The 14,415-nt window shown below is 36.9% G+C and overlaps 1 protein-coding gene across 14 annotated transcripts in view; it reads right to left on the bottom strand.

Annotated features, from left to right (window-relative positions):
* Positions 1–6,155: 6,155 nt before the first annotated feature.
* FABP6 (fatty acid binding protein 6) overlaps positions 6,156–14,415 on the bottom strand; it is a 45,531-nt gene continuing 37,271 nt past the window's right edge. For 8 of the 14 annotated variants that reach the window (XM_026091406.1, XM_026091411.1, XM_026091409.1 and 5 more), the window contains 4 exons: positions 10,442–10,546; positions 9,396–9,571; positions 7,381–7,470; positions 6,156–6,284 (listed from right to left, as the gene is read on the bottom strand). In XM_026091406.1, coding sequence (XP_025947191.1) covers positions 6,231–6,284; positions 7,381–7,470; positions 9,396–9,571; positions 10,442–10,546 — 425 coding nt within the window. In that variant the 3' untranslated portion in view covers positions 6,156–6,230. The remainder of the gene's footprint in view (positions 6,285–7,380; positions 7,471–9,395; positions 9,572–10,441; positions 10,547–14,415) is intronic. The other 6 variants (XM_026091413.1, XM_026091408.1, XM_026091407.1 and 3 more) reach the window with 1 other exon arrangement.

Below are 14,415 nucleotides of genomic sequence, written 5' to 3' on the forward strand. Positions count from 1 at the left end.
TTTCCGTTTTTCCTTTTCCGTTTTTCCTTTTCCGTTTTTCCTTTTCCGTTTTTCCTTTTCCGTTTTTCCTTTTCCGTTTTTCCTTTTCCGTTTTTCCTTTTCCGTTTTTCCTTTTCCGTTTTTCCTTTTCCTTTATAGTAATGTGGATATTTACAAGGAACAGACTTCTGCAGATGTGAAATTCTGGTTTTGATATGCAACCACTATTGTGAATTTCTTTGAAGGCAGTATTGTTTGTTTGTTTGAAGGTTCTCAGGACAGCAATACAGGTAACGTGCAATATGTTTTACTGACTTGAGGCAGGTTTTCAAAGTCACATGTCAGTCAGTGCTGTTTTGAATTGTAATTTTAGAAAACTGTTTTTAAGGGTGTTTTAGGGTGGAGGGGAAAAATTAGCCTGCACGCTAATGTGTGCTTGTGTAACTGTCTTACCAGAATGCAGTTTTTGGTATGGTGGTAATACATTTCCTCCAAGCAGCAGGCTAGAAGAATTTTTTGAAATGTTTCATTTTTTAAAAAAATGCAAACTGTAAGGGAAGAGGCAGTGCTCTTCAGAAATGAGTCAAGAAGTTTAGAGAATTTAGTTCATCGCTTATTCTGCTGGTTTTATATTTATACTAAACTTTATTTTCAGAAGGTTTTAGTGTATTTTTAGTTATAATTTGTCATTCAACAGACATAAAGAACCACATATATGTTGCAGTACTTTTACGTGTTTTTTCTTTTGTTTTTTATCACCTTTATAATGCAGGTCATGCACCATGTTATACTTTGGACTGATATCACACTTAATTGTGAAAATACTTGTGAAGTTCCTAATGAAAATTTCCAATAAACAAACATAAAACTGAAGTGGCCTTCTTAATTTTATAGTGTTTTTCCTTAGCTTTTAAGAACTAACGAAGAAGATATGTCTACACCTTAAAAATACATCATTTGAGCATCCACAGTGTTTTACAGAACAGAAGAGTAATAGGATTAATGTCAGGAAAAGGCTTTGCCAAACTGTGAAGGATTAGTAATATCAGGAAGCTGGTCACTACATAGGAAGTGAGGTCCTATTCCAAGTTTAAAGTGTTGGTATATAAGGAAGTATAAAGTGAGCTGGGGTGATGGCTAAAGATAGGTGGAAAATATGCAGGGACATGGTAGGACATAATATAGGAACTGATTTTTCCAGCTTATGTGGCCAGTATTTCTCAAAGGGTGTCATCTTACTTCATGAGATGAAAAGACTGAATAGGAGAGCGTGCGTTTGTATATTCAACCTTCTTCTAGCGACTGCACGTTCTACACAGGAATTGTCCCTTGACTTCTCTACGTTGTGCTTGTGGCTTTGCATCAACTATGGACTTGAGGCAGATAAAGTCCAATAGCAGCCTCTGAAAGGGATGGACAAGACTTCTGAGAATTTAGAGCTGACCTAATATTGCTTTGATTGAACATCCTCTGCAGAATGCTTTAATGTTTCTGGGAATTCCACTCATTTAATTTTCAGACAAATATTTTTTCATGTGACTATCATTTCTTGTGTGAAGGCATACCTCTTCAGAAAGAGAAAATGTGGAAGAGTTCAGACAACCTAAAGACATTTTTCTAAACATTATTTTGCCACAGTTAGTTAGTTAGTCTTGGAGGGAGTTGCAGAGGTGCATGCAAAGCCGAGTTCCTTTTTAAAAAAAGGAATGGGTGCAAAACATCTACCTCATGCTTGTGCTGTTTGATGCTGTCAGTTGCAGCCTGTGCATAGATCAGAACTTTTACAAGCCGATTAACTTGTACTTCCCTAGCAGACTTCATATGAAGTAATAAAAGCTGCTGCAAAAGCAAATTCAGAGAGATCTGGGTGGGAATGGAAAGAGAGAAGCTTAATTTACAAAACAGGATATGGCATTAGTAACCTCCCTAGATGGGAGGGAGTTGCAGAGGTAACCAAGCAAATGAGAAAGCTGACATTAATATAAAAAAGAGGTATTAATGAGTCCTGACAAGAGCCCCAGCAGGGATATAGAAAGAAAAAGGTCTTCTGATGTTAATCAGACTTCAAAGATTAAAATGAACTTGTTTAAAGATCTTAGAGCTGCAGCTTGCTGGTTAAAACAAGGAGAAGTATAACCTCCATTTTGTGAGAGAGTCACAACTTAGTAGCTGTGGCTACTTTGCAAATACAGTTTGATCCTTCTGTTTTATCAAGTCTTAAGTACTGTAGAGAATGATTTCCATTAAAGTTGATATAATGCCCTTTGATCAGTTTAATCAACTCATCAATCAATCACACATGCAAATTGTTGCTTAATAAAATGTAGCTTAGTGTTGTTCTTCCTGAGAAGTGTCTCTAGATACTAGTAAATGTCTCCCAAACACTGATGATTTTGACAAGCACCCTTCGGGCTGTTTATTTTGCTTTCTATGCCGCCATTTCAAGACAAGCCTAAAAAATGTCCTCAACTGAACTTTTTCCCCATGTGAAAGCATCTCTGCTTCTCACCTTCCCTTCTGCCTCCCCCCGACCCCCCAAAAGAAACCAACCAACAAATACCCACAGACCAATGGAGTGGGAAGTAGTTTGTGCTTGTTCTTCTAAGCCTGCTCTGTAAGGCTACCAAATGTTTTAAGTGTACTAGAAGGACTACAAAGACAACATTTGCTCCTTCTAATTTCCATTCAAAGTTGTTCCCTGTGCTGTGCTGCTACCACTGCTTGTGGATCAGAAAGTGAACTGGATCAAGGAATCACGCAAAGTTAAATAACAGAGTTAATTTAGCATTTTTGGTGGGATATATTATGCTGTTCAGACAACAGCTTTTACTTATTCTTGCTCAGCACATCACAAGACTTCCAATGGGCAGGGCAGAGTGGCAGCAAAGCTTTTCTAGTATGTATTCAGATTCCTCCCCTTCTTCCTCTTGTGTGTTATTACCCATGTTCCTGAATGGTTCACAAACCTGTAAGAGGGCTTTGTAGTCTCTGATGTTTCTGCCTTCATCCAGAATTTAGGAACTGAACTGGCCTTCCTCAGTGAAAAACTTTACAATATCTGCCTTATTCATTGGCCAAAAGAGACAACAGAGGGGCACTCTTTGGAAGGCAAAGTAAATAGCAGACTGTAGCTTTCGGAATATCATAGATCAAGGTCACTTAGGATGCCTGGACAGTAAGCATCAAGCTCCCACAACAACACATAGAGCTTTTGTTTGCCCTTTCAGAGCAGCAGCAGATCTGTAGTCAGGGACAATAGTTAGTTTAGGAATAGAAGAAATTGTCATGCAGCACAAAATGCACAGAGGTTTTGCTGGATTGATTATTGCATTTAGTAGCTGTCTAGATGGAACCATGAAAGCATCGGTAGTGCTGAATTTGTAAACTTTCATGTTGGCTACTGTCATTGCTTGGTAACAAAATGTGTAGATTTCAAGTAACTAAACCAGCATAAAAGTCCGTGCACAACAAACGTATTTCCTGCAACAGGTTACTGTCAGGTTTTAAAAGTGTTCTCTTTTTTTATAGCTTTGCCAGAAAATAGAACATAATAATTGCCAATGCTTTCAGTAGTGAAAGCTTGGTGGCAGTAAAAGGACCTTCATGTTAATGTGTTCCTTTCCTATTTTTGAATTTGAAAGTTGTAGAACTGGATTTGTAGCAAAGTATAAAATTTTCTAGAAAGTCTAGATAAAATCCCATTCTTCTTTTAAAGTTTTTGGTGTCTGTCTAATGGCAATAACTACTTTATTGGATGCAGAATGTGAAAGGAAAAAAGTGCCAGTTAAGTTACACAACAGTGAATATAATCACGTTTAGAACTGGAATTAATGGCATTTGGCTGCTTCCATTTTGTTTTCAAAGCAGTGGATGACCAGATATCATCATCTTCTCTTTTGGAGCAGATTCTTATGAGTACATTTGATTTAGACAAAATAGTCCAATCTTTGAGAAGACTAATGAAAAATTAAGTGGATGAAAGCTATGACTAATACAGTGAGAATGAGGAGTGGTTACCTCTCTAGTCAGCTAGCTGTGACCTGTTAATTGGATGAGCAGATAAAACAAAACTACCTCCCCTCTCCCCCGCTTTTTAAAACTATATCCCTCTTGATGTTGTTCCTTAACACTAGTTTGTTTAGGGCCAGCATGAGTAGTCTGATATGTTGCTTTTTTCCTTCGAAAATTTGGTCAAAAWTTTTTTCCATAATTGAAGTTTTGGGGGTTTAAAAGTTCTTTTGATAACAAATTTGCCTTCCCCCCACTAATCTTCATAGAAACCTATATATCTGTATCCCTTAAATGACTGGAAAAGCCTATTTATCTTACATTCATTGAAGTTAATTTTACTCTGAAGAAAACATACTGACTTACCAATGAGTACAAGAGCAATCTGTGTCAATTCAATTTTCCATTGAGATGCTTGATGTAGTAAGAATTTCTCACCTCTTCATAGCTTGTTCCACTTAGCAAATATATTTTTGAGCATGTGTCTAAATGTAATGCATTTCTTGTAATTCTAAGTTCCATATTTTACCCAAAGTATCTTATGATCACATTCTAGTCATTCAGAGTCATGATGACAGGGGTTGCTTCCCTTCCCTGCACAAACTTCAATAACTTCAAAATGGGGGCTTTATTGTGTGGTTCTGATGACTTTTCTATTTCCCTCTGATAACAGAGAGTTAGCTGACACTGAAATACATGAAAAACTAAAATCATTATGCATGGTCTGCCAAAGGACTTTTCACTAGGATTTACAGCATTGTTTTAAGTTTTCAGACAGCTATCTGTGAAATTAAGCAAAAGTTTCTGCAGCTGGCAGAATGTCTCAGTGTACGCTCCAGAAGACCCATGCTAAAGGGCTGACTTTGCAGCCCTGGGATGTTGTGATGGTGATTTATTTTGACAGTTTTGCTCAGTGTTGCTTTCAACAAAATCAAGGCTACAGGTAGGGAAAGTAGAATCCAAAGAGCGTGTTCTTGTTGAAAGAGGAAGAAGAAAAAATTAGTGGCGCTTATGTTGTTCACCAATATGACTGAAGAGATTTAATTTCAACAAAATTTTGTTAAATTAGAAGATGTATTTGTTGTATGTATCAAAAGAATGTTCTAAGATTGAAGAGGTTTCAAATTGGATTCATGCTTCTCCAGGTTAGGGTTCAGCACCATGCTTTCTAACAGAGTACTTGGAAACAAAATAAAACATTGAGCAACACTTGGTCATAAACTATGTGCAGCCTGTTCTGGCAAACTGGTGACTTATAGAGCCTGTGTGAAACTGTGTTTCTATTGAGAAGAAATGGAAAAAGCAGCTAAGAGCCTTTTTTAAATTAAGATACCCAGAATGATTGGGATTATTAGTCATGTACATGGCCTATCAGAAAATGAACTTTTGTGTACACCGGACACATGCCCTGGGCTAGTTACCGATTAGCAAATGGTGTTTGCGATTAGCTAGATCAAGTATCCAGAAGGCAAGAGACAGCTGGAAAAAGCACTTTACAGTGGGTCTCTGGAAAGGGAAAGCTTTGTGGACCAGATACTGATTAAAATGATTCGGAACTGTGAACCCCAAAAGTGTGCCTATTTAGTTCTTGTTGTATTCAAGAAAAGAGGTCTTCATAAGCGTTCCTTGTAAATAAGCAAGATTGCATTAAAGAAGTAACAGACTCCAACTTCTCCCCAAGAACCAGTCTGCAAAACCTTAAATGTCCCCCAAGTACTTGAGTCAAGAGACTGTACTGATGAGAACAAAGTAACCATGATAGCAGTATTCTGAGAAAATCAATGCTTTAGAACTGATAAAAGCACGTTTTAATGATTGGTTAACCAATTTTATTTGTTTTAAAGCTCCTGAATTTCTTCCATGCAACCAGCAATGAGGTAAAAGACTTTCCTCAGGTCTTGTATTTTGATATAAGCCTTGGGCAGAGTACTGTCCTATTCTCTAGTCCGAAGCTGAAGAGACCTATTAAGTAGTTGGTAGACAACATTTGAGTATGCCAAGTATCAATTATATCCTGAAACATTTGAACTAGAGCAACCATCACTAAATGCTCTTTGTGTCTTATGATTTTTATGAGGCTTTTTTATCAGATCTTTAGGAACTGAGTAAGTACCAATGCTGGGAATAATATTACTCTGAAAAAATTCTTCATGTTTGTAATGCAAAGAGAAAGATCAGACTGTATTTTATTAATTTGTATTGTTGCTTATTTCTCAGTACACTGGAAGACTGGCTTTACTGCCTTAAGCAATCCTTTTGCTGATTCTTTTGTAGGTTACACCACCAGCAGTAGAAATCTGGAATAAAGAACAAACCAAAATATGGTTGAAAAGAGTTGGAGCTTCAGTGTCATAAATGAAAGGACATGGTAGCTAGCTCACAGAACCTACCCTTTAGTGAAGCCAGACTTACTTTTTGGTGAGTGTCCTGATCTACTCTGAAATATACTGTGCATGAAGATTCTTACGTGACAAAGAAACACAATTTCTAAACAAGGATTTAGGGATAACTTAAATGTATTCTGTGTTGGACTTCGCTATCACCAACTCAAAGATATTTTTGGGTATGCTTCTTTTTAAGCCAAGTGAGATACTGGTTTTGAAGATCAACCAAATGATTGACAGTGTCACTTTCAGTGATGATGAGAATCCTTTCTTGATTCACAGAGTAGTTTACTTGTGGGTGGTCTCTGCTGAAGACATACCCAGACATATGTCACTAACACACACGTAAATCACAACTCAGGAAGGTATTTGAGAATCGGAAATCAGCATGTTTCAGAACTCCATCTCTTTTACAAGTTTTAGTAAGTATTGTTGTAGTTCTGGTAATCTTCCAATGCCATATGAGTTTATTGTTGATAAAATAGGTTGCTATTTGAAATCCAACCTCTTTTGAATTTATTCTTTCCTTGGTAAGATTGAGGAAATCAATAGGGTTCTACAGAAATTACAGACATTCTGTTAGGAGTTAGCAAGATAGTTTTCCAGAAATGAAACAAAGTTCATGAAGTTCTATAAAAAGTACTTACTTATTAAGTAGCAGGTTAAAAGTTTTATATCTATTTTTTTCTATTCCTGAGGCATATGCATAATGAATGCAGTCAAAGATGTAGACATTTGGCAGTATTTCAGACTAGACACTCCAGTCTCTTACAGCTGTAAAACTGTGTGTCTGTGCCTAAGATACCCGATACATTACAAAGCCACTATAAATACATGATAAAAAGTTTGTTCACTGCATTTTGGATTAAACCAGTCAAAATTTTACAGGATTATCTAGACTGAAGTTAGTTAACAGTCTTGCTTTGTTTTTTTCTAAAGGTATGCACTCAAAGTTCAGGGCTGCTGATCTTAAGATCCTTTAAAGTAATCTGGATATTTGAGAACTCACCTCTACCAGCTTTCCGCCAGAAATCTCTGCAGTATGATGATAGTTGGGAAAATCTGCTACTATTTTGCCATCTTCCATTTTAACAGTTGCCTGTAATAGAGAAAGGTTTAACGTTCTTTGGGCTTACTGGTATATATATTCTCAGATGCACTGTAAACATCTGATGTTTAATGTTCTTACTTTAAAACTTATAAAATTTGCATATTACAGATACAGCTTCCTGAAGAAGACTAAAAATCCTTGTGCTTTAGTTCCTAAAAATAAACTTTCACAATTTAAATAGAAAAATATTGAACTAACAATACATGCAAGTTCCATATTTACACAGTAAATCACAGACAATCTTTGTTCATAAACCCCCAAATGATCTGGCTACAGACTATGCTTCTCATGTTAAATTCTCAAGGTTTTATGTGGTTCTTTTGTTTTGACAGTGAAGTAAAAGGTGTAATTTTATGAGTTAATTTTTAAGTAGCACTCTCAGATATTGATAACATGCCTGCAGCAGCACAAAAGTCACTGTGGACCAGTAACATCAATCTTTAGCTTAGATCCTCACTTTCATACCTATGTGTATGAAAAGAACCTAGGGTTCACCCAGCTCATTCAAATATAGACAAACATAACTGCAAAACCTGCAGTCACATCTTTATATTATAGTATGTGCCAGTTGCTGTAAGACCTACTTTTGCATGGAAGGAGTATGCCAGGATGCTAATATGTAAAGTTCACAAATAATACAGCAGTTCACCTGACAGCCAAAACAGGCTACACAGTTCCATCACAAAATCAGTCTTGCCTATGCTTTCAGTCATAAAGAGATTAGCCAGTCATATTGTGAAAAAAATTCACAAAATGAAAAGTGGACATTTTTACCAGATATAAGGAAACCACCCTACTAATTTATGTACTGTGCAGTGGCACCACACTAAAAGGCAGTGTTTTCTCTATTGAGAGTCATTTACTCTGCCTCTATCTTTGGCTGTGTAATATGCTTTAGACTGCTGAAGTATCCAGGGGCACAAAGAAGAGGATGGAATTTTTAATATTTTTAAAATGTAAAGTTTGTAATAAGTTGATACAGTAGACCAAGCAGAATTGTATCTCGTTCTGTATGTAAAGTTTCACAAAGATTTCTCAAGACCAAAGACATACATGATTTTTTTTTTTCTTCTCTTAGTCAGAAAGGTATAACTAAAAGAGCACTCTGGGAATCATGAAGTGCAATTGCTTTTCTCAGTTTGCCATAGTTCCTATTGCAATTGCTAGTTTTCCTGTCTCTTCAGTATGTATAAGCATCTATTCAGTGATCTTGTAGGGTTCTAGACACCTCACAAATACTGAGTTTAGTTTTCCCAACTGTCTGATCCTTTTAAGCAGATTTAATGTAGTAAAGCAACCTTTAGGCAACTGCTCCTGTAAGCAATTTTTGATCAGGCCAGGAAAAAATCAAGATCTTCTGATTCATTACCCTACGTATGAGAACATTAGGTAAGTTTCCTCAGCGCTAGAGGCTCCTTAAGTTGCAAATTGCTGCCTATTTCCAATAGGAAGGATACAGAGACATTTTTCTCTTCACTTTCCACAGTCCTTTTCTTAAGACTCAGGCACAGGTGACTTAAATGTGAGCACTGCTGTCAGGCACAGGCATGCTCCACTCGCTGTATGGTGCTGGACAAAGAGGACAGCTGTCAACCACTTCTTTGGAATTTTAATGAGCATTATGTTCGCTTGAGCCATGACACCAGTAGATGCTTGTCACTACCCTCATTCTTTATTACTACATACAGTTCTGAAGATCTAGCTCTCTAAAATCAGATTTATATATTTTGCTAGGGACATTCAGGAAAAGAAAAATATATACATTTCTAAGCTATGATGAACAGAAAAAGCTATGGCAAACAGACAAAAAAACAAGGTAAGGAAGAAGTCCCTGAGTGCCTTGATTTTTTTTTTTACTCTAAATTAAAAAATAACAACTGAGACAGTATAGAACTTGAGCTAAATTAATTTACCTTGAACTTTTTACCACCCATTGTCTCCAAATCTGCTTCCTTGCCAATTGTGAATTTGTTGGTCATGGAGTGGCCTCCTGGATAATGCTGCGACCAGGTGAATTCATTTCCATTCTGTGCCACCTCTGTGACTATTTTTAAATTCCTTCCCTTTTCAATGATGTCACTGGGGATACCTTAATCAATAAAAAGATGCAATTTATCAAATCTAATATCCTATACCATACTAACTATATTTGAATTGAAGCATACTAATGGTATATTTTTTCTCAGAAATTGATGATTGAAGTTTTTTTTTTTTTTTTTACAGCATTATCAAAGATCAGAGGTTAAAATACTGGTATACGGGAAGATACAGGGACATCGATACATTTGCTAATATAATAGGTTTTGGTCTTGCTTCCATTTCCCTTAGAAACTATATACAGAATACATATATAGATATAAGGTATATACAAGATAAATGTTTACTTCTGCTTGCTCAGTCTACATATGCAGATTCATGAAATGTCATGTGTATGAACTTGTGTCTGCGCTATAGAGCTACAAATACCTATTTACTATTTGTAATTAATGTTTAAATAAATGAATGCAAGCTCCAAAGTTATGGCTGCAGATTCTAGTTTTCCTGAGAAACTTTACAGGGATAATCTCTGCAACAGGCTTACGGAGTCAGTCTTCTGAAAGCATTCACAAAAATCTGTTCCTGTGTAAGATAGTGACAACTATTTTCGTATCCAAATTTATACTTTCACTGATGAATACTTAGGACAGAAAAAGTGATCTTCATGATCATTATACTGCAAATATCTTAACCCTTYATTTTGCTGCCACTGAAAAGGAGTACTATTGCTGCAGAACAGGCCATTTCCTGTGGCTGACAGTGTGGCTGACTCTCCTTGCTGAAGTGCAGAACACTCTTACCAGTCTCAGCTCCTGTTGATCCCAGTACACTTTAGGAAAAAGTCCACCCCTGCCCTTCTTCTTTTTTAAGTATTTTAAACTAATTTATAACCATTAAGACTTGCTTTCCAGGACATACTTACCAATCTTCCTCGTGAAGTCATCGTAGTTCTCATCGCTTTCTACTTCATATTTGCCTGTGAATGCCATGTTGCCCTGGTGATATGGCTGGTAGAGCAGAAGAGCTGCTGGGACAAAGAAGAATAGGTAAGTGCAGATGGCCCAAGGCTCTCGTTTTATAAAGCAGCCCAAGCTGTTCAGCCCACCTATACTCCACACCTCCTGGAAATTACTTTTATGATCTAAATATGTGAGTCACTAACATGGATGGCATTGACCTGTATGAAAGTTAAGGTTATAATTCAATTATAGATCCTTGTCAGTAATTTGTAGATAAGCAGAAATCAAGGGCAAATGCTGGTTTTTGGTTTTAGTGCATATTTAAACAATGTGTTATATATATAACTCAAAGATTCTAGTGATTTGCAGACAGTATGGAATAAAGGTAAAATCTGTTACAAAGAAGTATGGAGAAAACAGCTTCAAAGCAGTGACCTGATATCACAACCTTGCTATATTTGTAAAGAGATCCTATATTAGTTAAAATATGAAAATAAGAGGCAAGTGCACAGATTCCTAAGTAACCCTGTGAGGACCAGGGCAATACCAAGGTTCTGGGGAAATTACTGTACCTGCATCTATCTTATCTCTACATGGGGAAAACAACTGTGAAATATTTTACACTAGTTGGATGAAGTATGTTAGAATAGCGCACGGCACCATCTTCCCATATCTTATTTAGTATCAAGAGACAGCGTTTCATATTTTCAGCAAATGTTTGCACAAAGCACAAAAAATATACTTATTTTGGAAAAGCAGAATCAGAGCTCTGATTTGTGTAAGGTAAGTGTATAGTAAAAGTCAGGGAGTCTGCTGGGTAATTTAGAATGCACAGAGGAGATGTCCTGTACCGAACAAATCATTTGCCACACAGAGACAGCAGGTAGGAAATTCCCAGCTGCTGTATATTGTAAATTGCTCCATTGGCTGAGGATATATACCAAGTTTTCATGTGAATAAAAACCTTCCTAGGATTTACATGCAAACAGTGTCACAGTATTGGAATTTTATTTTGTTAATTAAAATAATAAATTTGGGAAACAACTGAAAATCTACTTTTACCCAGTTGTATAGAAGTATGGAGAAATATTTCACAGCTTCCAAACAAGTTCTGCTAGAGGTAAAGTTGTCTGCTTTTCTTAAAAGCAAGTATTTTAATGCTAATGCAAGAAGGTATCTATCTAGGGTCAAGAAACTGATCAAAGGAAGAATGGAAACACAAGCTGGGTGATTTAAAACATGGAAAACATAGGTCCACCAAACTCCACCACTACTCTGCATCATGTACTCTTTACAAAAATGGTTATATAGAATAAATTAATTTAACTAATAAACTTATCCATACTCCACTTTGTCAGAGAAGGGGAGATACAACAAGTCTAATGACCCTGTGTGAATCTCAGGATGAAATTCCTTAATATTCTCAAATAACTGCATAACTTCATGGGATGGAACTTCAGGAAAACGTCAAATATCGTAAGTCATGATGGTATTGCATCATTACTGTAAAACTGTACGAATTCGAAACATTGCTACATCTAAGTTTTATTACCAATAACATTGTCTTTGAGTTTACACAGTCAATTGTCCACTCTCTCAGTTGGTGCTCTAAATTCTGCATGTTGTAAACCAAATACAGTCTGCAAAGTGTTTCACTTTGTTAAGATAGAACTGTGCCGTCTAGTGAATCTTGCCTCCCAGAGGTCCTTTCTAGTAATGGGCACCAACTGGCTACATCTTGATGACATATTGCAGATTATGTCATACTAGCATTAAATTCAAGGGGAGCTAGAAATAAGACAGCCTGTACTGACCATTTTGTCACACTATTCTATCAGCATACCAGTGTGAACAATAACTCCTTAAATTAGGATCTGTCAGTTGGTTTTTAAGGCTTTTTATTATTCCTAAATGGATTTGCTATATATACATATGCACATGGCATATTACTTGTCAGGGCATACTGCAGCTAAAGGAGAAAATCCTCCCTAAGTTCTTTAAGGATGGTTTTTAGTTAGGGAGCAGCTTTCTTTTATATAATGCCTGTGTTGTCCCTAAGTTACACAGCTTTTAAACCAATTACAGAATGCATATGAGGTTTGAATAGGAAAATGTTTCCTGTACTATAAAAATTTCTGCAGTTTCAAAATTTTTCCCTACAGAGGGAAACATGAGAGGGATCCCAGAATAACATATTGACTGATGGATGAAGAGTTTTGAATCAGGCAGGAAGGGAACTGTTAAAGGAAAAGAATTTTCTGACCAGAAAAAGCTTCAGAAAATCATGAGTCAGTTTTGTGAGAGATTATATCTATGGACTGGAAAAGATCTTGCCTCATGCTTATTAGTCGGAAATTTATGTTGTTTCTGTTCTTTTTCCACCTACTATCCTCCTGAAGCCTGACAGAGAAAGTAACTTCAAAATCTTGCATCTTCTTATAAAAGAAGATACAAAATTTTCGGATGAAGATGTAATTTTTGAAGTTGATAACAACCTTTTTAAATTATTGGTTTTGGTATGTGTTCTTGGCAGTAAAGCAATTTTCTAGAACAGATGCAGAAAGCGAACATGAGGGAGGCATAACAAAATCACGGTCAATTTGTAAAATAAAAATGGAACAAATGTCCTAGGAATTACTGCCTTCCCACCCCTCACCCTTCACTCCCCCCATATTTACTCAGCTTTAAATTGTACCATGCTGGGCAGTGGCCGACTAGATTGTGCTAGAGTTTATGCCACCACAAAAGCCGTGCCATCTGCTCTCTGAATGCAATTAAAAGGATGTCTCCATAGTGGAAATAGAAGAGAGCCATATCCCTTCCCTCTGTGAACATTCTCTGTGTGCTGTGATTAGCATTCGAAACACACGGATGTGGGAGAAAAGTACATAACCGGAGATTTCTGTATCAGTTACAAATACCTAAGATTCAGGGAAGAAACAGAGAAATTTGTTGAAATTCGTATTTGTTGAATATTTCCTTTGCYCCTTTAATTTTAAAAAAGTCTGTAAGATGATTCTGTCTGTTTGCAATCATATTCGACACTTATTTTTTAATTAAAACTCCTTCAGCTTAATCCCAAGCTTGCTGAGTTCAATGAACAATTGTGCAGAATCAGACCACTGGAAAGGAAACACCCTTTATCAGCTGGATTCAGATTCTTAGGCCCTGTACATAGGAAGAAAAATAGCTTTTGCATGGAAAATAATGAGGTGATTGCACATGCAGAGAAATCTCAGGTCTTAGTGCCATACTGAGGCTAAATAGAGACTAGTTTAGCTACAGCAGTGTAAACTCTACTTTGTCATTAATAGAGGCCAAAAACCTAGTAATTTCACTCTCTCAGATTCAAAAACACCATTTATAGGAAGGTATCATCAACCCCATTCTATACATGAGAAAGCTGAAACACTAAGAAAAAGTGACTTGTCAAAGCTTATAATATAGTAAATGGGTGGTGTAGCCAGAAATAAATCCTAGGTCCAGGCATTAATCCATCGTCCAAAGGATGGCACGTTAATTTAAGCATCCTTATAATAAACAAGACCTTAGTAACAACAGAATCACAGAATCACAGAATCGCTGAGGTTGGAAGGGACCTCTGGAGATCATCTAGTCCAACCCCCCTGCTCAAGCAGGGTCACCTAGAGCACATTGCACAGGATTGCATCCAGGCAGGTTTTGAATATCTCCAGAGAAGGAGACTCCACAACCTCTCTGGGCAACCTGTTCCAGTGCTCTGTCACCCTCACAATGAAAAAGTTTTTCCTCATGTTCAGATGGAACTGCCTGTGTTTCAGTTTGTGCCCGTTGCCTCGTGTCCTGTCACTGGGCACCACTGAAAAGAGTCTGGTCCCATCCTCTCGACACCCTCCCTTCAGATACTTGTACACGTTGATAAGATCTCCTCTCAGCCTTCTCTTCTCCAAGCTAAACA

This window comes from Apteryx rowi, unplaced genomic scaffold (assembly GCF_003343035.1).
Source record: "Apteryx rowi isolate R43461 unplaced genomic scaffold, aptRow1 scaffold_90, whole genome shotgun sequence".
Classification (NCBI taxonomy): domain Eukaryota; kingdom Metazoa; phylum Chordata; class Aves; order Apterygiformes; family Apterygidae; genus Apteryx; species Apteryx rowi.